The following is a 19,842-nucleotide window of genomic DNA, read 5'->3' as shown; positions in this document are numbered from 1 at the left end:
CTCTGCTCGCGCGCACTCGTGCACACAAATACTGGAATCGCTCACAGCTCGGCTCCGACCCGCTCCACTGTCACGCCAGCGAATAAGTGGAAGCGCACGCCGATGCCGTGAGTCACACCGTCACACCTGGGTGCCACGAGCCCACTCAGGAACACAGTCTCCCTTCTCTTGGAACCGCGGATCTTGTGCGGCTCCACCATTCGTTCGGGTTACGCACCGGCATAGCCGCCTGCAGCCGATCTGATCTGTTCGAGCGGGAGAAACGATGTGACGAGATCAACATGGAGCTGCGCAGTGGAGTGTGGCAGTGCGGCGGGACGGAACTGAGATCCTAACTGCAATCGGCTCGTCCATCTGTTCTTGGGAACCTGATCATGCCATCAGTGCACATGCGGAGACTTTTGACGGGTTGACCCGGGGTTGGACAGGGCGGGGGGTTTTGGGCCCAGACTATAATTTGGAGAAGCAGAACAGGTGCAGCAACGTAAGAGCCCGGGATAAGTTATGGGACCAGGCAGGGGAAGCATGACTAACTATAGGGACACCCGCGATCCTGTGACTAACGAGTACATCACCAAAGTAGCTGACGGAAATACGGAGACACACTCGGTGCGAGGGAGAGCGGCGGGAAGGGGGCGCGCAGAAGTATGCCTTCATTGCAGGACTAGCACCAGCACCCCGCGAGCGTCCCAGCGAAGAGCGGACGGAGAGGGAGAGGACCGCGGAAAAACAAGGAGATGTACAGTACTAGTGTCGGGCGCGCTTTACGTGATGGAAGGGAACTGCCGCAAGATGCGGACACGCCGGTGATTTGGGATGATTGCCGGCCGCGTGCACACCCGCGGGTACGTGTTGTACCGAGCTACCCACGGCTCGCGCCTCGTCGAATAGATGCAGACCTCGACCCGAGGCGGTACGGCCGGCGCCCAAATCTCACCAGGTAGTTGCAGTAGCGCGCGAGCGCCACTGCAGCACCTGCTAGGCGCGAGGATCCCGGTCGTAGTGGCGTGGCAGAGAAGGGGACCGAGAACGCGAGTGGCGGATGGGCGGCAAAACGGGAGGGGGGCTCCCGGGGGTGTACTGTGAGTGCGACGCCGGCGGCGGTGGGCCCGCGCGGTATCCGTGATGGTATTCCATTGCTCGCGGGTGATGCGAGTACGACGAGGGAGACGACGGGGGACGGTGCTGAGAATGATCTGGGTGGCGTTGGGGATGCGGATGCGGATGCGGATGCGGATGCGAGTGCTGAAGGGAATGTGAGTGTGGGTGCGAATAGTGGGACGAGGCGTGATGTTGCAGTTCGTGAGGGTGAGGAATGGCATGATGGCGGTGATGAGCAGGCGGGTATCGCGGGTGACCCGACGCAGAGTCCATGCGAGGCAGTCGTGGATATGCAAACTCGCGGGCAGCGTGATGGGACGGAGGCGGAGCCGCGCGCGAGCTAGAGGGGTACTGGGGCGGTGGCGGTGATAGGACGAGATGAGGCAGCCCATCATCTCCTGGCGGATACTCCCTCCGGACCCAATCGTGACGCGAGGATGGCGGCGCGGATGAGGCACTGGCTGGCCGGCCGCTGCCTAGCGAGAACGCAGAGAGATCGCTTGAGGGCGAGGGCACTACGTGGTCAGCAACACCGCCACCATCGCCCATAATGCTTCGTGCACTCACAAGTCATGTCCAAGCGCGACGGAATGTCGTGGGCACTGTACACGTCTTCGTGTCCCATACTGCGTCGCACCTTGCGAGGCCGGTCCGCGTCCACGGCGCCGGGCGAGCGCCGCGTTGCCGAGTGCCCGCCCATTTCATCGTGATACCCAGGGTAAGGAAAGTGTCCAGGCCATACTAGTCCACGCTGAGAATGATATGAGGGTGCAGTTATTGGTCCACCTGGTGGGCCAGCGGGGCCCTGCGAGTATCGCAGATGAGGCGGCTGAGGTTGAATGGCCGATGAGGGTGGGACAGGAGACAACGCGTCAGAAGCCGGCGAACGCTGCTGCTGGCGTGAGAATTGACTGTTGCTTGACGCGCGGCGTTTGTTGCCAGCCTTGCCCTGCGAATCGTTGCCCTGCCGAATTTTGACCTTGAGGCCTTGAGTGGCAAGATGACGCGTCAGCGGCGTGCTCTCGTGCATGCCCTTGAATTGCTTTGGAGAGTAGACCTCGAAAATGTCTGATACAGTGTCGCAGATCTCGCTTGATCCATCACTATGAATTGGTCAGCAGGGTCGCGGAGAACAAAATGGCGCCAGACTCACGGCGATGTCTCATAGAGCGTGAACTTGAGCCGAAATGGTCCGGGTAGTCGCACCGATAGCTTTGCGAAGATGCACAATGCCCCGGGTGTGCCATCCATGTGACGGAGGCGCTCTGGGGTCTGTATGACATCGCCAGCGGTCGCCTCAGCGCCGCTCTGCGTCACTTGCGGTTGGTAGCACGGCTTGCCTTCATCATACGAGACCGGATCTTTTGACACAAGCGATGCTCGTATGAAGAACTGCGTCGAGTCCAGAAGATCGCTGAGGTTAGCAGGCGGACGCCTCGGTACACGCACGGATATTGACCATCGCGTGAGATGAGCTCGAGGACAGGGGGCGGATCCACGGGTCGTCGATCGACTAATGTTAGCGGACGGGATCCAGCCACCCGAAGCCCGAAGAACGCCCTCGCTAAGTATGGCGACTCACTCGTCTCATTTTCTTCTTTGAACGAGCACAACCGGGCCCGCTGGGGCTGCTGGCAAATGACCAAGGCAAGTCTGCAGTGTAAGTGAATGAGGCAGAAGGCAGAGGGTGCGAGGGTTCTCACTGTGAATATGCCTGACGACGGGCTTCCCACCTCTTCCTTGCGCCTTCGTCAAGTTCGGTGCTGCGCGCCCGTTCGCTAGCTGGATCAGGTGTTGCAGCCATCGAGCCACCTGCACTCGCGCTGCGGCTTGCGCTCGCTACACGGGGAGGGTTGCCCCATGACTCGCGGGACTCGCGACGCGGCTTTGCGTGAGACTGCGACGTGGCAGCGGATGGGTGCCGAGGGGTGACCGGAGTGGACAGTGCACGTGCATCTTGTTGCGAAGACGTTGCCGAGGATGCGCTGGCAGTCCGCTCACGTCTGCTTGAACCAGTTGCGGTTGGAGCGGATAATGACCCCGACGGCATGGTGCCGTGATGAGACGATGTTATTGTGGTGCTGGACCGGTCGGCCAACTGCGACGGTGAGTGGGATTGGCTTGTACTGCTACTTGTGGCTCGGTTGGAGAGAGGGGCAGGTGGATGAACCCTCTTCGAAGGCGGAGACCCTCGGCCCATCCAGCTGCGCGTGGCGGGGGGAGCAGGACGGGAACGGGGGAGGGAGGGGGGAAGGATTGGGTGATGAAGAATAATGTTGAGTGATGTCGTGGTAGGCAGCGGCGACCGTAAAGAGGGGGTGTGAGGGATCTTTGGGAGGCGGTGGTAGCCGCGTCGGTGTGTGGATTCAGGAACCTGACACAGCGTTCACGAGGTGGCGTTCGATGGTGTCTCGGGGGCGTAGACCCCAATTCCAGCAAGCGCGATGCTGGTTACGGCGGGAAGCTGGTGATGCAATCAAGTGCGAGGGCCGCGGCACCCACGGGAGAGGGAGTGTTGTGCACCAAAGTCGTCTAGTCACGCGGCACGCGTGACCTGGTGGATGATGCTATGGCGTGCGGGTCAGGCGTAGGCTGAGTTGAGCGACCGTAGATATCCTCCGAGTCGTGTGTTGGTCGTTTGGAATGATGTCGGTGAGAATGGTCGTAAGGCAGGCGCGGGGACGTGCTCAAGCTCGGTTGGCTGGGACGTTTGGTTTGAGTAATCGTTGAACGGGAGCGTGATGCGCGTTGTGCGGAGCAGCCAGGTCTAGCGCGGTGGTGGAGCCGAGAAGACGTGTATACCGGCAGCGGGAATGATTGTACGGTGATGGGGAGACAAGAGAAAGTGCGGAGAGAGGAGCCGAGTTATGTATGGAAGTAACCGCAGATGTATTGCGGCAAGCAGTAATGCGGCGGTTGATGGACGAATGCAGGGTGCTGGGCCAGACCACCGGTACGGACCGAACGGGTAAGGGGCAGTAGAGTTTGAGGAGCGAGGGGTTGTGTCGGATGGATGAAAGGTTTGATGATGATATGAGGTATACGATGTCGATACCCAAGTCGGGCAACTCGTGGCGATGGGGCACTGGGTGGTGTTGCTTGTGAGACAAACCAACAGCCGGAGCGGCAGGTAACGAAGAGACGGGGCCACGAGGGGGCTAGGGTGGGGAGTGGTCGATGATGATACTGCGGTATGTCTCGAAGTGGGTCGAGGGATAGCTTCTATACTTATACCACCCGAGTGGAGCGTGCACAGGTGGTCCGTCGTCGAGGCCTCGGCGGCGGGGTGGCGCGGGAAGCGCCGTTTCGACAGCCGTGCGGCAGAGCTCAAGCCGAGTGTTGAGCTACAAGGCGGCCACGAAAAATATTGTGGCAGGTACAGAGCGATAAGATGAGGACGCAAGCGCGGACGGTTACTATACACCGCTCGCCACAGGTGTCGATAAACTGGGGGAGGATACCAGCGGCGTAAACAGAAAGCACAGCAGGAACCATGGTCAACTCTAGCTTGCCACCCGATGAGGGGGGTTCGCGTGATGATCGGGGAACGCAACGCGTGGTGTCATGCTCCTCCACGCATGCGCTCCCGTTTGTAGTCGTCTACCCAGCAACCGGCGATAGGAATTGGGCGTGGAACACAGCAACCGACATGGTCATTTGGGCCTGGTCCTGGTCCTAGTGCTTGGCTTGAGGGGCAGAGGCAGATCTCGTCGGCCAAGGGATGGCACCTGTACACGAGGGGCAAGTCCTGTATGATCAATATTGGGCCTAGGAACCCGTGCTATATTGCTCCCTGCTCACGATGCTCCAAAGCCTCCAAACCCTTCCACGGTGCGCAACTCGTTTCTGCCCCTAACCTACCCTGGCCCTCGAACTCTGGCCTGGTCCCTCTCCCTTGGCTTGGCCGTGTGGCTGCAACCCTGGCTGGCTCTTCTACTCTCCGTCAAACTCACCAAGCACCGACGTACGTGCTCCCCTCCCCTGTCCCAAGGGCCAACGTCGGAAAAGCTGACGTGCGACGCTTGCAGGCCTTACCTGGCGACGCATCTCGGGTCTAACCTTACCCTCGGGGATCGGTTGTAGAGCAACCGTCATTTGCGGACCCGAGGCATGCTGGGCCACGGCAGAACCATTTCTGATTCTACCGCTTCTTGCTGATGACCTCCCAACCCTCTCTTCAGCGACATACCAAGCCGCGCACGCCGCACGCCACAAGAACAGAACATGACACCCTTCCCGTTCTCAGCGCAAAACTCATTTCTACATGCATCCCATTCGCATACCAAAACGTGCCACGATCCCTCCAGTCTCCGCTGTTCTCGGGACGCCGAACGCACCTCTCTCCCGTTATAGTTCAGGCATCCTCAAACCTGACAGCAGGATGTTTTTTCAGGTGAAGAGTGAGCCTCACCAAACGCGCATGCCACGGGGATGACGCCAGCGCCTTGTTCCCCAAGTCGCCTTTCCCCGGGACCTCAAGGGAACGTAGCCACAGCAGGGCATGATTGCCAGCAGCTGTGGCATGCGTGGCCATTGAAGGTGTCACAAGCATCTCTGTAGCAGTACCCATCAATCCGGCTTCCCGCATCAATAGTGGGACGGCCCCGGGGCCTGGTGCCATTTGCGCGTCCAAAGTTCAGCTCGGTTCAAGGTCAAAGAACGCCATGTCAGGGCTAAGAAACACAACTTGTGGTTCCTGTTTGCCGCTCCAGCTACCATTTGGTTGGAACATGGCGGATCTTCCGTGCGGTGTTGATCTACACCTCACCTGGCTTGGCGAGCGAGTTTGCCTACGCAAGTGCTCCGCGAAGCAGAACATGAAAGGGATAACGCACCGGCTTTACCGGACGTTAAAGCGGCACCCGCAGCGCCATTCGGCGGCCAGTGGCGGGCGTCCAACCCCACAAGGACTGTGACCCGAGCGAGCAGATCGGCCAGACCTACTGAGGGCGATCTCCACCCAGCATAAAACCATGAAGGAAGGCGCTCTCGTTTTCTACGGCACACCTACGTGATAGGTCCGCCGGGAGGGATTTTCGAGCTTATGGACAATAGGATGCCGGCATGTCCGAACCGAACGGGTGGCAGTTTGGCAGTGCATCTGTGGTGTCGTTGGGAGACGGCACGTAAGAGCTCACTGACGCAGGGACGATTGGATGGTAAGAGTTGTGCCTGCCACGCTTGTTCTTCGTGCTCCTGAAATGGGATTTTCCGGTGTCTGGCTCAGGCCTATCAAGAGTGTGACGAAGAATGGGCGTGCGCCGAGGGCAGCAAGCGCATATGGGGTAGCAGAGGAGGCGGCTTGTATCTCCGCACCCCTCTGGGTGTGTCACACGTGAGCGAGGTCTCTCGGCAGCAACCGTGGTACGGCATAACGGGCATTTTGTTGAAACGTCCCTAGCAAAGCTCCTCCCCTCTATTCGCGGCATTCCCCACACACATACTTTATGCCACATCCTCGTTACGACGAATGCCACACCCAGTGTAGACATTAGGGTTTCGGGCTGGCGCCCATCTTCCGTCCCTGCCCGTGCCCGCTTCAGCGTGTGGGATGCGATAGAGGACTGGTGTGATCTGATGGAGAGCACCGTGCCCGCTAAGCTAGCCCTAGGAGTTAAAGATGAGAAGTAATGCAGCTTAGAGCCGTCGCCTCGACACCTTCGTGCTGCTCATGGTCTTCGATTTTCAGTCGGTGATGCCGCAAGGCGCCCCTCGCCCCTACCACAACTCACTCCACATATTTTGACTGCCGAGTGGCTGCTCAAGTTTATCCTGCGGAATGGTGGCATCCTTCACCACCAAGACAAGCTTCGCTGATCTCTGAGCCATCAACTTCAAACAAGATTTGAGCCACAGAATAGACCACTGGATCCATTTGTTGCTACGTGTCTTCCCGTTCGGGAAGTCGATCAATGCATCTACGGCATCGGCAGTTTCCCGACGCAACGCTGTTCACTCACGACCGGGGGCGACGGAGAGTAACGCGCCGAACGGCATTCCGGCGCGTAGGAGACCACGCCACAAAGCATAATCTGCCGCGCGAGCCACACCTACTTGTTCCCGGTGACGACTGACGGGCGAGGGTAAGGGGGCAATGGTCGGCAGCAATCGGTGCCTCGCCATTAAGCGCAGAGATCCAGCGAGCCGCAGTCTTGGCTCAAGCGAAGACTATGCTGGGCACCGTCTTGAGGCTTCCATACGTCTGTGCCTCCCTTTGGCCCTCAATCCAGTTGAGTTACCAATGCTTCCCACGGCCGTAGCGTTGATCCCAGCGGCGGCCGCAGTCACTGGGCGCACGTCAAATCTTATCCAATGCCTTCCTCATTGTACACAGTAGATCCGCTAAAATCCTACCACAGCCAGCGCCCAATGCCATCAGCACGTACCACCTCATCAGCATCCGGAACCTCGGTGCCTAATTTGGTCATGCTGTGCTAGGTACCAGATGAGGTACAGCCGGAGCTTGCAAGACACACTCTCGCCTTCGCCGGTCGGCCCAGCTGATTAATTATTGCCACCCAGGATAAACAAGCACAGAGTCCCAGCCCAAAGACAGGACGACGCCGCTCCGAAAGCCGTGTAGGGAGGTTATTTTCCATTTTGTCTACTAGAGACGGCTTCGAATCACCGCCTCAGGTCTGTCGAAAATGCACGCCAGCTGCTGTGTAGGTAGCTGATCTCCCAGGTCAAACGGTGCAGCGTTGGCGAAACGCTGCGGTGCCGATCAAGCGCGAAACGACGAGACAGAACTTGGTCAGATTGGCAAGGTCTTTGCCCCGGTCTGTCGGCATCTAGGACTGCCAAGTCAAAGAGAGTCGCCGCAATCATCTGTACCTCGACCACTATCGTATTTGAGCCGACCGGAGGCGCAGCTCACCACCATACCCAATGAATTCGCCCACCCACTAGCACCTGTAGCAAAGCCTGCATGAAGGAATTGCTGGCGTGCGCGTTGGGACGTCCGATTGCTCTCGGCGTCTTCCACGGCAGTTCTAGTAATCCATTCTTCTCCCGCGAAATCATGTCAAGCAATGTTAAACAATGGACCAGAGCTGACATGTTTCACATAGCTGTTCGAGGTTTTCCGTTTCGCTGTAGCCCCAGACTCATGCAGACTTGCCTACACAGTGCGCGACACGTGTCAAGCACTGCGTTTGCTTATTGTCTCACGGCATTTGTGCAACACCGGAGAATGTGCGCCTGCCATACATTCTGCCATACGTTTCCCCATCTCGCGGCCCTCCCTCTCCGCGCCTTTGCCATACTTGCCATGCAGGTGTTAGCAGGGTACTGAAGTCAGCGTCTTCAACAGCGCTTGATTTGTGCGGAAAATTCGCGAATTATGAGGAATGCGGAATGCTTGAAGCAGATAAAGCGGAAATGTGGCTAACACGGAACAGCGCGGTCATGCATTCCGCGGGGACTGACACTATTGAACATATGCTCTTACACGGACAGACTTCGGCGTGAGGAGACGTGCGACTCGGCGATAGGCCCAAAGTGGCTCGAGGGTGTGCCGGAAACCTTCCCATTTGCGACTGGATGAGCCTCCCCCACGCGCAAAATGCGGAGCACAGTGCGGGAGTCTGAGCGGGGAAATAGAGCGTCACGCAAAGGCCATATGGTCTGGGACGGTCGAGGTCGAGCGTTGACGGCTGTGGGCACATGCAATGTCGTTCAATCTTTTCCGAGTCTTCAATATCCACGACTTTTCGCGGCTTTCCTCAAGCACTATCTCGGAATTGTGATTGTTCGTATGTACTATCTGGCCACAGCTCTCCGAATCCAGCCTCAAAAAAGAATTATACAGTCCAAGTAGTTACTTCAAAAACAAACAAAAAAGGTAAGAAGAAGGCTGACATGTGTCGCCAGACTGACACCTTCGGATATCCCACACTGAGAGAGACCTCGCCTTCTGTGGCAGCTCTCTTTGAGAGGGGTTTGCTTCGCTTGCTTTCGTCCTGTAATCGGCTCCAGCTGGTTGGAAGCGCTGCAACTTAGTGTCCGGAAATTGACTCCAGTTGTGTTACAATTCGCTCTCGACATTAACGACGCCTTAGAAGCGTTTTCTCACTGAGTGAGCTTCGACTGGCAAGCGCTACACAAATCCACCGCCCCCAAACCGCCACTGTCGGAGTCACTCTCACCTCAGCCCTTTGGCGCCCAATGATGCCCTGGTTCGCAGACGACCCTACGCTCGAGCCTTTCTCGGTTTTCTCTTCGCTCCCGCGAGTTGAAGTGACCTCATATTGTCTGACATGTTCTGCTAGTGAGGTCGAGTGCCCATGCACACGCGCAACATTCCACCTCACCCTTCAGGCCTTCAGGATTCCTTTTCCTCCTGACCTGGTGTTACCCTGCATATCGTCCAAAGTAGCCGTTGAACGCGCCGCTGTGGCGCGCACCTCGGAATGAGAGGCGTCATTCCCATGCCCCGACGCCGACGCCGTCTGGATCTGGCTGGAACAGCACCGACTCGGGACGCGGCACCCTATCTGTAGGACCAGGCCGAGGCATGCCGCGCCCTGACGCTCGATCACCTTCCGATCATCTCTGAATCTCGGACAGATTCTCCTTCCAGAGCGCTTCGCGTGAGCAGAATCCCCGGTTTAAGGCTGTCCGCGACCTGTTCGCAGCCTCAGACGCCTCTCAAGCATACGCCACTGCAGGCTCCGGTGTGGGTCGCGGTGTTCCCTGAGCTCCACGAGGTCATTGACATCTTCCGAAACGGAAACTCAGCGACGACTTCTGCAGTGGTATCCTGGGCTGGACCAGACTGGCGGACTCCTGGGCATGCGGTGGTGTGGGCACTGGACGGTGACATCGTCGACCGATGCCACACCGAGATCACACCCACGTGAAATCGCCTCACAAGGTCCTGCAGGAGCGTTTCATGGTCTTCACGCCCATCCCGCAGACCTCTCGGCATGCCAGCATCATGCATGTGCCTGCAGCTGATTCCGGCTTGTGGGTACCTTGTCCCACAACCCGGAGGGCCGGATACGGCATGCACGCCCAATGTGACAGTGAAGTGCTCTGCGCCTTGGATACGGGCGAAGATCGCGCATAAGCTCTCGGTGGCAATTGGTGCGAAACATCCGAGCAACGCAGCTTCAGGACCAGGTGCGGAGATCTGACTCACCGCTGCCGGTATGGCAGAGGCTGCACGAGGTGTTGACGCATCTCACAGTGCGGCGAATGCCGCCGGTGGCACGTGAGGGAGACGCAGGCCCTTCTGGCATGTCTGAGCTATGCTTGCTTCTGAGATGGGCAAGCACCTCAATGCGCGCATGCCTTTGCGTTCCAGCGCTAGCACCAGCTTTAACGTCTTAGCTTGACCTTTATTTTCTCTCGTCAAGGCGCCTGCGCACCCCTGCCAGCCTCGTTGAGAGTGGCAGGGGAGATGTGTTCCATCAGAACACACCCCGTCCCTCGTCGACTCACAGGAACAACCGCATTTGTTTAGAGCCGACAGGGTACGCTGGGGCGTCGTCAGCCATGTCTCGCTGCGGGGCTGCGTGCTCATTTATCTTCATGTCATTATCGGGCGCCGATAAAGTATGCAGATCCCGTTCTGGGACCACATTCACGAGAAGCAGTGTTCATAGCTTTGGCCAGACCATCCTCTGCGCCGGCGAAGTCCGCCACCTTGAGCTCAAATACATGAGCTCCCCTCATATTCTGTGACAGCACACCACATGATTTCAGGCTTTTCCGTGTCGGGCGAGCTGACGTGAAACTGGGTGCATATGCATCAATATGAGCTTCGGTGTTGGGCTCGGGGAGGCGGGCACTGTGCTTGGCGGGCATTCCCGCATCTGGCGCTAGCACCGTCCGATTTTCCGCCATCACATCCTAGCTTGCATGTCCGAACGCACCCCGCCCTAAAAGCAGTCGTCCAGATCTTTGTGCTGGCCAGATCGCAGGGCTGTGAGCGGGCCTGGACATAGGAGCCATGTCAGCATGCTGCTCTGCAGCCGGAGGACTGCACATCGTGCCCTGTGTAGCCCTCGACCTGGCCGTGACCTTTCAACGAGGAGACTGATGAAACGCACGGCAAGACGTGGTGTTAATCTTGTCAGTGACAGCTGTAAGACCTCCTTCGCCGTGTCCACCACATGTGCATCGAGCCCACGGTGCGAAGTCACGCACTACTGATCCTTTTTCTTCTCAATCAGGCTTCCATCCGGCGCGACATCGCGCCCCTCCCCAAACTCCATCCCAGCTTTCGGCGCGAAGCGCGAGTACAGGCCCTCGCGGGCTTTGAGCCATGCCTCACGGTCAACCATCACCCAGTGGCCCTGCCAAAAGTTGAGGCCCACAGCCTCGTCCTCTCGCCACAGCTCCTGGCGAAGCATCGGCGGGGGCACGGCGACAAAGCCCATCTTCTCCCAGAGCGCATCGCCGCCTGGCGTGAACGGTGACGCCATGGCGATCACGCGTGCCACAGTCGCCTGCTTCCCGGTGTCGTGCGCCTCGTTGTCGCCCGGCGCGAGGCCGAAGGCCATGTCCAGCGCCGCGCCGAGGAGCTCGGTCGCCACGCCATGCTTGCGGTACGGCGCGAGCACATTAAGGTGCCGGATCTCGGCGGTCTTGGGTGCCTCGTAGTCGGAGAGCGGCTGAGCCTTGGCGCGCTGACGCAGACCCTCCATCCACCCCTCCTGCATCCACGATGCCTCACCCGACGAGGCAGAGGCAGAAGCGGGGGCCGAGGGAACCAGCTTGGAGATTTCTTGTCCGGCGTTGCGTGCGTCGAGAAGGACGACGCCGGCGATGGTGTCCTTGTGCTCAAAGACCCAGGCGCCAGACATCGCGTTGACATCGGGTGCGTAGTATTCCTCAACGAATCCCTTGTTCCATCCAGCGACCGCCGCCTTGAGCTTCGTGATGAAACTCGGCTTCTGCAGCCAATCGATGGCAGCCAATGTAGGGAGAAGGACAATGCACGGCCCGATACAGTACTGCGCATAGCCAAGAGTGCTGGTGATGGGAACCGTGTGGATGCCCATGACATGATTGATCGCAAAGCCCAGGATAATGATGCTGAGAATCAACATCGGCGAGCGGTAGACTGCTATTAGCTTCCCATCCGAAGTTGCAGGAAATGCCTAGTGATGGAACACACGACCCCGCAGACTGTCACACTCACATTTCTTGTTCGCGATCGCCAGGTCCTCCAGATACCCCTGCCCGACGAGCTGTTCGACCGCCGCGCGATCGCGGGTCTCCATCGGTCGGATGAAGTCACGGCCGTTCTGCGACTCCTGCATGTCGGCGTCGCCGGAAGCCTGCCGCGGAGCTGTCGTGGTGCTCATCGTCAATGGAGCGAGGAGAGGTCGTGTGAGAGTAGCTCTCGCTGGACGTCGATGCCGGTTAGCTGCACCGCGCTGGCAAGTCAGGAGGCAGCGGAGGCACGCATGGGCGCGTGGTTTGTGCGCGGTTTAACCGGCAAGGTCCGGGGAGCTTTGCCGGGCGAAATGAGATGGTGCCTGGCTGCAACGGTCAGGCACGTTTAGTAGGCAGAAACCGGCATGAACGTGCGCTGTTGTGGACAACTGGTCGACTGATATAGCTCGTATGCATCTTTTGGAGCTGCACGTGGGCTCCGTGGGGTATAGGGATATATTTCGTGATGAGAATAGGAGAACTCGGACAGTTGACGGGCCGGCTAGGCGAGCTTCTCCGCGCGCCAGACTGTTGTCAGTCGCATTGTCCCCTTGCATACAAACTCACAAGACGCGTACATGTTGACGCGATCGATGGCCTGGTTGTTTTCACGAATGTCAATTGGCTCAACCTTGAAGCCCGCGAGCTCGAAGCGCTGCCTGTACCAAGGGTACTTGGCGGCAGAGCGCCACACCGCGTGTCCGCCAACGCGGAGGACACGGTGCATCTCGAGGATCTCAAAGTCGAGTTCGGAGCGGAGGTGTTCAAGGGCGGCCTCGGGCGAGTCCTCGGCCCGGTCGAGTGCCGCATCAATCGGAGGAAGCGGGCGGTCGGCGGGGATCGGGTCAAACCCTGCTGTCAGTTCTTCATCTCGTTTGATTTCTCGCGCCTGAAACTTACAGTCCATAGAGTCCATGACGATAACCTTGGTAAGACTCTCATCAGGAAGGCCCCGGAGCACATTCAGAATGGTATCGGTGTGCAGCTTCAGAGCATTATTGACACGCGCATCACGCAGAGTCTTATAGCCTTCTGGCTTGAGGTATGCGGGGCACGAGGAGCGAGTATACCGCCCGTTCAGGCAGAGGAAGTAGAAGTAGTTGTCGTCCTTCATGGTCGAGTACCCCGGCACGGGGTCGAAGGTTGCACGAACAAAGTCAGCGACGGAGCCGTCGGCGAGGAAGCAGTTCATCTGGTTGCGGGGAACGCCGAGGGCATGCCAGTTGAAAGCAGGGTTACCGAGGACCTTTAGCATGATGCGGTTGAGGATGACAGGACGCAACCGCTTATCCCAGATGCGCTGCTGCTCGGCGGTGCTGTTTGCCTTGCAGAGGCGCTGTACATCGCCGCGCACGCCAGCGAGGAAGAACGCAACCTGGGCGAGGCGCAACGCCCAGCCCGAGTAACCGCGGAAATAGAAATTTCGTTGGAACTGGTCCGCATGCTTCATCCAGTACGCATACGCGTGGCTTGACAGGAATGGTGCCATCTTGCCAGTCAAAAGCTTCTCAAAGTCGGGGTGGGCGCCTTCCCCGAAGATGCGCCAGAAGTCTGCGTACTCGAGAGTCTGAATTGCGGCAAGCTTGAGCTCCAGAATGTGGCCTTGACACGGGTTCATGTCGACAGCATGAACGCGTGCACATTGCGCCGCGAGAGCATAGTGAAGAACATTGTCGCCCGCGGACGTAATCGCCAGCACGTGGTCATCCTTGTTTAAACCAAGGCGCTTGACGTCGATATCGGGGTCTTCCCACGTCTGCGGTCAACGCCACCCTGTGCACTGTTGGATGCAGAACTCACCCAACCGTAGATGTGCGTGCGGAACTCTTGATGCACCTTCTCCTCAAGGTATGGGACACGCCAAGCCTGAGGTTAGATGAGGGACCTTGTGCGCAGCTTACTTTACGGAGTTGGTAGTGGAACGGCGACAGTGGGGCGCCCGCCTCGAAAAGCGTCTGGGTGTACTCGCCTTCAGCGACGGCTCGCTCGATAGCGGCGGGCCCCAGGGTGATCTCAGGAACAGCTCCGAGTTTCTCTGGCGAAGACATCGGGGAGGTGGAGAAAGGTGACGAAGGCGTAAGCAGCCCGCCGCGGCCCTGACCCAGACGATTCCCTGCCTCAATCTCGAAGGCACGCGCGGCAGCTGTGGCGTCGCGCTGGCGCGAGCATCCGAGGAAAATGTAGCTGAGGTGAGTTTCAACCCACGACGACAAACTTACTAAGGGATCGAGATGAACCATGAATTGAGGAAGTTGTTGCGCGCGTTGTACGTCTTGATCGTGCCCATCTTGTACTCAAGGTAGTCACGGCGCGAGTGGTGCAGGTGAACATTGTCAAACTCGAACCAGCACTCCCAGAACCACTTGGACATCCATGACACGCGCTTGCTCTGGGTGCCGAGCGCCTGATATCAGCTGAACGCCAGTATGAGCAACCCACCCTCTCCTTGATCCCAGAATCACGCGCAGTGTAGAAATCAACGACGGCCAACAACCCGCGCTGCGGGTCAAGAACCTGGTCACAACGATCAAGGAGCTGGTAGAAGGGCGGAATCTAGAGTCAGATCCCATAATTCACAAGTCTCACCATGGACAAGGAGTACGAGAGTGTGATGGCCGTGATAGAGCCGCGGGGGTCGAGCTCGCCGCTCTCCCATTCGGGGAGTACAAATCGACTGGCATCCTGGCACAGCACATGGATGTTCTTCCACCCTTTAGCAGCGAACCTTTTCTTGGCGACCTCGAGGAGAGGCTCGCACAGATCGACGAGGTAGATCGCGTCCCAATACGTGTGAGGCAAGTACTCGTCCATGTGCTCGATGTTCCAGCCAGTACCGCCGCCGATATCGACCCAAATCCGCTTCTTGTGCTTCTGTGTCGGAGGAACAGGTTGGGCCTTGAGGTGACTGGCAAGGAGCTGGAGCATCGTCTCACGACCCTTGAGGAGGTGGGAGCGGGTGCTGTCGTACACATCCGCCTGACCTTCGTAGAACGCGTCGAGACGCGCCTTCTGTCCCCCCTCCTTGGCCGGAAGGAAAGGCTTCAAGAAGCAGTTCCAAGCAAAGACGAGTGGCGTGCGCAGCGCTTTAGAGACACCCAGGAGGACTAGGGCCCACGCAAGTGCCGCGAGCGACCAGCCCAACACAGCGGGGGTTACGTCAAGGTGTGGCGCGAGCAACCTCTTGATCGGGCTAACGTTAGCTGCGATAGCGATGGCTGCCTGGAAGGCGGACAGAAGCGGGGAGAAGATTCCACGTTGCCGAGCGATGTCTAGGATCATTGAATAAGACTCACGAAAGCCCAGTGAGAAGCACAAGTCCACTCGCAAGCAGCGCGCCTTGAGCCGGCTTGATCATGTTGAGATGATTGATGATCGGGTGAGGGAAGGTGCGTGCCAGTGTCAGACGCGAACGCGCTCTTGTAGCTGTGAAGTAGCGCGCCACGTCCGCGCGGCCAAGGCCGTCCCGATCGCGCGTGCTACTCCATCGCGACGAGAGTAGTTACTGCCCGGTAAGGCGGTTGGTTACTCGGTGACTGTACGGTGAAGTGATGAAGAACGTGCGAACAGGCGTTTGAACGTGGGTGGCCGACCTCCACTCTACTACATCGTTAGCCCCATAGCCTCCGTACCCACGGATAACTCCGCCTACTTATGTCGAGAGAGCGCTATTCGTTGGGTGCACTCACTCCGGCATGCTGGGCATGCCGCCGCGTTGGCGCCAGGTTATTACGCGCCAAGTGCAGGCCGTGTACGTGCAGGGTGGATGCGCGGAGAGTGAGAAGGTGACTGGGCACCACACAGATATCGCCCTCGCCCATCCTTGAACACCCGATGGTGCTCGATATTTCGCCGAAGAACTGTTTCCATCAGCTCGCCATCAGTCTGCGTCTCCACGCTCATCGTGCCACTAAATGGGAACAAATGTGAAGACAACCGTGAACGGATTAGTGCGGAACAAGCTTGTGCCAGTTCGGAGAAGTCGTGGGTCGACGATGCTTGTGAGCAAGCAAAAAAAAAGAAAAATTCGCAAACGGCGCGTACGGAGCAGGAGATTCGCACGGCGCAGCGAGCGTACTGTTCACATCGTCGGCGTGGTGATGTTGATGTGTGTTGTTGAGTCGGAGCTTGACCTCGAGAGCGTAGACCGGGATCTTCGGCCGGTGATCGGCTGACCGGATGACCCTCCACCGATGACACCTAGCCGATCCTCTCCATCGTTCTTTGTCCATTGTACATTGTCTTTCATTTCACCATGACCGTTGTCACTGCCCAGAACATCTTCCGCGCCGGCGCTGCTCTTGGTGCGTGACTCTTGCATGGCCTCTCCTTCCTCCGGCCCATGGCGAGCGACAGAGCCAGGAGGAGAAGGTCAATCCCCTTCAGCGGCTCACCTCAGCCGCCACTGGCATCTCCTTCGGCGCGTTCGGTGCCCATGCCCTCCGCAGCCGTTTCGACCTCCCCGAGTCGTCGCACCAGTCGTGGATGACCGGCAGCAACTACCTCATCTACAACGGTCTTGCGCTGCTCGCGCTCAGCGCACACCCGTCGGTCGCCCTCGGCCTGAAGCGCTACAAGACGGCAGCGGGTCTGATCGTCGGCGGCGTCCTCGTCTTCTCGGGAAGCATCTTCGGCCTCGTCCTTGCCCGTGACAAGGTCGGCAAGGTCCTGGGTCCCATCACGCCCATGGGTGGCTTCGCGATGATTGCTGGGTGAGTCGCGAAAATAAAGGCAGGCGCGCCATGACGAGACCTCGGGCGCTAACTCCACTCCAGCTACATCGCGCTTGCGCTTCCTTAACTGATGCCACGCAAATGCATGGGAATCTGGGGACTGAGCCATACCCTGCTGACTCACCATTCCCGGATTGTCACTCTCACCTTGGCTGGGAATGTGTCGTCCTCTCATATCTCAATGCCGACATACAACGCTAGATAACCCTGCTGACCCTGCTGACCACATCGTCCTCGTTCGCGAGTTGGATCCGAGGAATGAGCGACATGTAGCGGTATGAAGTATTGGGACCTTGGAGTTACCCGGAATTTCATCTGTGCTTTACGATCACGCTACAGCTCTGCGTACTCTCCGAGCATGGTTCCGCTAGTCGCCGCGGCTGCCAGCAAACACCGGCCTCCGGTGCCCATGTCGACCTGGCGGCACTAGGCTACACTTGCCACTCCGGTGTTGCCGTCGGAGCGGAGTCGCTTGGAGAACCGCGGTTCCAGGGTTAGCTTGTCGCATTGATCTAGTCGTCCCGAGATTGCGACGCTCTCTGCCAGCCATACCTCGCTCCGAAGGGAAGGCGGCTGCAGCATCTCACAGACCTGGGCGTGCAATACGTGAGGGTGCTCTTCTTCCGTCGAGCAATGCCCTCGTGCCATACTGTGGCGTGGGAGAGAGAACGCTCGACGCACCGCTCACGGTGATAGGCAGTCGGGCGGTGCGACGCAAGCGTGAAAGATCGGGACGGGGAGCAAGTCTACAGTGCTAGAATTGTACATGGGGTAGTCGTCAAATAACCAACTATGGTAATACGATGCCAGTGCTCCGTCATGCTCTGACCGAGAACGTCTGGACGACGAATGGAGCGGGGTCGACCATGAGAGCCGCATGCGGTCCAGCGGATGCGACCCATTCATCAATCGAGAGTTGCGTCAGGCGGTCGGGGCACCAGACGCCCGAGTGCTCCTGGAGCGAGCGTACTAGGCACCACCATGCCGTGGGCAGGCCACGGCGCGGAGGCGGTTCGAGAACCTCGAGCGCCATCGCGAAGACGTCTGCGTCGTCCGTGCTCTCGAGGCCGACAAGGGTGAGTCTGGGCTCCTCCTCGTCTGGGGTTGGAGTAAGGAACTCGACGAGCGCGTCGAGGAGGTGTTTCGCGCACTCCATCGGGCGCAGGTCCTCACGCTCACCTCGCACGTGGAAGACGAGTGTGATCTCACCGCCGGCCGCGGCTATCGCTCTGATCTCGTCGCTCCGGAGAAACTCCGCCACGGGATAGAAGGACAGCTCGGTGTCGCGGCGCCACTCGAAGTTTGCGACGACAGCGCATGCGCCCGACGGCGGGGCGAGGTCGAAGGCGCCTCGCGGGGCATTCTCGGGGTTCAGCCAACACACCCACGTGTCGCCTGAGACGGGCGAGGGGCCGGAGCCCCAGCGCTGGTCGAGGACCAGCTCAACGTCCTGGCGCCCCAGGAGGCTTTTTACTCGCCCGCCGGGTGACCAGAAGGAGAGGGCGGAGGGGTCAAAGTCGCCTCGCAGCTCCACCACACGAGCGAGGCGCAGTGCGCGCTCCCACCGCTCCGTGAGGGATGCACGGTCGGTGGACGGCGTGGGCCGAGGCCCGAGAAGCGGGAGCGCGTCCTCGAAGCAGTCGGTGGTGGTGCATGACAGTTTTGCGCCGATGGCGGGGGGCACCGGAGCCAGACGGGTCGGTAAGCTGAAAAGCGAGGAGTAGAGCGCGCTCAAGGCGCCAGGGGGTGGGACGGGGGAGTGTATCCGTACGCTGCCCGTTGTCTCGGCTGCGGGATGGAAGTGCGGGAACTCGAGGAGCGGCAGCGCGTAGTGGCGTACCGGGTGGCGCATGAGGGCGCACTTCTCGTTGGCGTTCTGCGCGCTCGCCGCCGACAGATCAATGGCGACGTGCTTGAACATCAAAGCGTCGATGAAGGCATGTAGCTTGCGACACGCGGCGCGGAAGGACAGCTGTGTTCGCCAGCCAGCGTGCTCCGCAATACGCTCGACGATATAGGGGTAGCGCGCGTAGTCGATCATTGTGGCTTGCGGAGTCTGGTGAGTGTTCGTGGGGTTATTAGAGACGGTGGAAAGTGGAATCCATCAACAGCGACGGAGAACGAGCAATGTGAGGCCAATGCGGGTGCTCTTCGCTTGCGCCCGGACCGCGAACCCGATCCCTCATATGGCCGACTTGCCTGGAGCAATTTGGGCATTCGCATCACATCACAGCGCACGACGTGCACCGCTCTGGCCCGTGAGGTGCGGACCTGGAGTGCATCAGCAAGCGAAGCTTTGTTCCGTTACTCTGCACAAGGTGACCATTAGGATTAATCGTAGTTTAAACAAATTAGTGTTTGTGCGGGGAGTGCAGACAAACCCGGTTTTCGCGGATGGGCGTTCGAGCGCTCAGCCAAAATACCTCCCGCGGTTTGACAATGATTGACGAAGCAGAGTGGAGCGCGCCAATAAAGCAGTGAACTTGGAAAACGACAGAGCTAAAGTAGACAGATTGGTCTCAGCGTTGCGTGCCACTGTGGTATGACTCGACCCGACCTCACCAGCGATCGGCAATGAGATGCGTCCACGCCACCCGGTTATCGCGAGTACCACGTCCGGCTGATATGGCCCCATGTTTCAGTTGCCTTCTGCTCCGAATAGACGTGATTCGTTAGTGTGGCCTCCTCACCGCCGTGCAGGAGCTCGCCGAGCTCGCCGTGGATGTGGCCGTTGCCCCGTCATGGCGGTGCTGCATGATTTTCAGCTATGATCATGGGGTATCAATGTGCGCGCGGCCGTGAACGGTGCCACGAGCCTCATGACCGAGCGCGCGAGAGATCATGA

At 58.9% G+C, this 19,842-nt stretch overlaps 5 protein-coding genes across 5 annotated transcripts; 1 reads left to right on the top strand and 4 right to left on the bottom strand.

Moving 5' to 3' along the window:
- Positions 1-978: 978 nt before the first annotated feature.
- On the bottom strand, positions 979-3,151 carry COLE_04185 (uncharacterized protein; the record flags this gene model as incomplete). Its single annotated transcript, XM_018421774.2, has 6 exons — positions 979-1,616; positions 1,669-2,204; positions 2,255-2,515; positions 2,551-2,614; positions 2,684-2,754; positions 2,805-3,151. 6 exons carry the CDS (start codon positions 3,149-3,151, stop codon positions 979-981), a joined length of 1,917 nt encoding a protein of 638 aa, XP_018282736.1.
- Positions 3,152-11,252: 8,101 nt separating this feature from the next.
- COLE_04184 (uncharacterized protein) lies at positions 11,253-12,371 on the bottom strand (the record flags this gene model as incomplete). Its single annotated transcript, XM_018420142.1, has 2 exons — positions 11,253-12,172; positions 12,251-12,371. The coding sequence occupies 2 exons, from the start codon at positions 12,369-12,371 to the stop codon at positions 11,253-11,255; spliced, it is 1,041 nt and encodes a 346-aa protein (XP_018282735.1).
- Positions 12,372-12,769: 398 nt separating this feature from the next.
- Positions 12,770-15,622, bottom strand: COLE_04183 (uncharacterized protein; the record flags this gene model as incomplete). The annotated part of the gene is made up of 9 exons (XM_018427274.2): positions 12,770-12,795; positions 12,835-13,119; positions 13,168-14,023; positions 14,068-14,133; positions 14,169-14,451; positions 14,487-14,671; positions 14,707-14,820; positions 14,854-15,457; positions 15,561-15,622. 9 exons carry the CDS (start codon positions 15,620-15,622, stop codon positions 12,770-12,772), a joined length of 2,481 nt encoding a protein of 826 aa, XP_018282734.1.
- Positions 15,623-16,519: 897 nt separating this feature from the next.
- On the top strand, positions 16,520-17,064 carry COLE_04182 (uncharacterized protein; the record flags this gene model as incomplete). The annotated part of the gene is made up of 3 exons (XM_018425078.1): positions 16,520-16,568; positions 16,664-16,976; positions 17,040-17,064. The coding sequence occupies 3 exons, from the start codon at positions 16,520-16,522 to the stop codon at positions 17,062-17,064; spliced, it is 387 nt and encodes a 128-aa protein (XP_018282733.1).
- A 750-nt stretch (positions 17,065-17,814) lies between these two features.
- Positions 17,815-19,038, bottom strand: COLE_04181 (uncharacterized protein; the record flags this gene model as incomplete). Its single annotated transcript, XM_018427273.2, has 1 exon — positions 17,815-19,038. The coding sequence occupies one exon, from the start codon at positions 19,036-19,038 to the stop codon at positions 17,815-17,817; it is 1,224 nt and encodes a 407-aa protein (XP_018282732.1).
- Between the last annotated feature and the right edge of the window lie 804 nt (positions 19,039-19,842).

This window comes from Cutaneotrichosporon oleaginosum, assembly GCF_008065305.1.
Source record: "Cutaneotrichosporon oleaginosum strain ATCC 20508 chromosome Unknown ATCC20508_contig03, whole genome shotgun sequence".
NCBI lineage: Eukaryota > Fungi > Basidiomycota > Tremellomycetes > Trichosporonales > Trichosporonaceae > Cutaneotrichosporon > Cutaneotrichosporon oleaginosum.
This window is presented reverse-complemented; position numbering and strand designations above follow the sequence as displayed.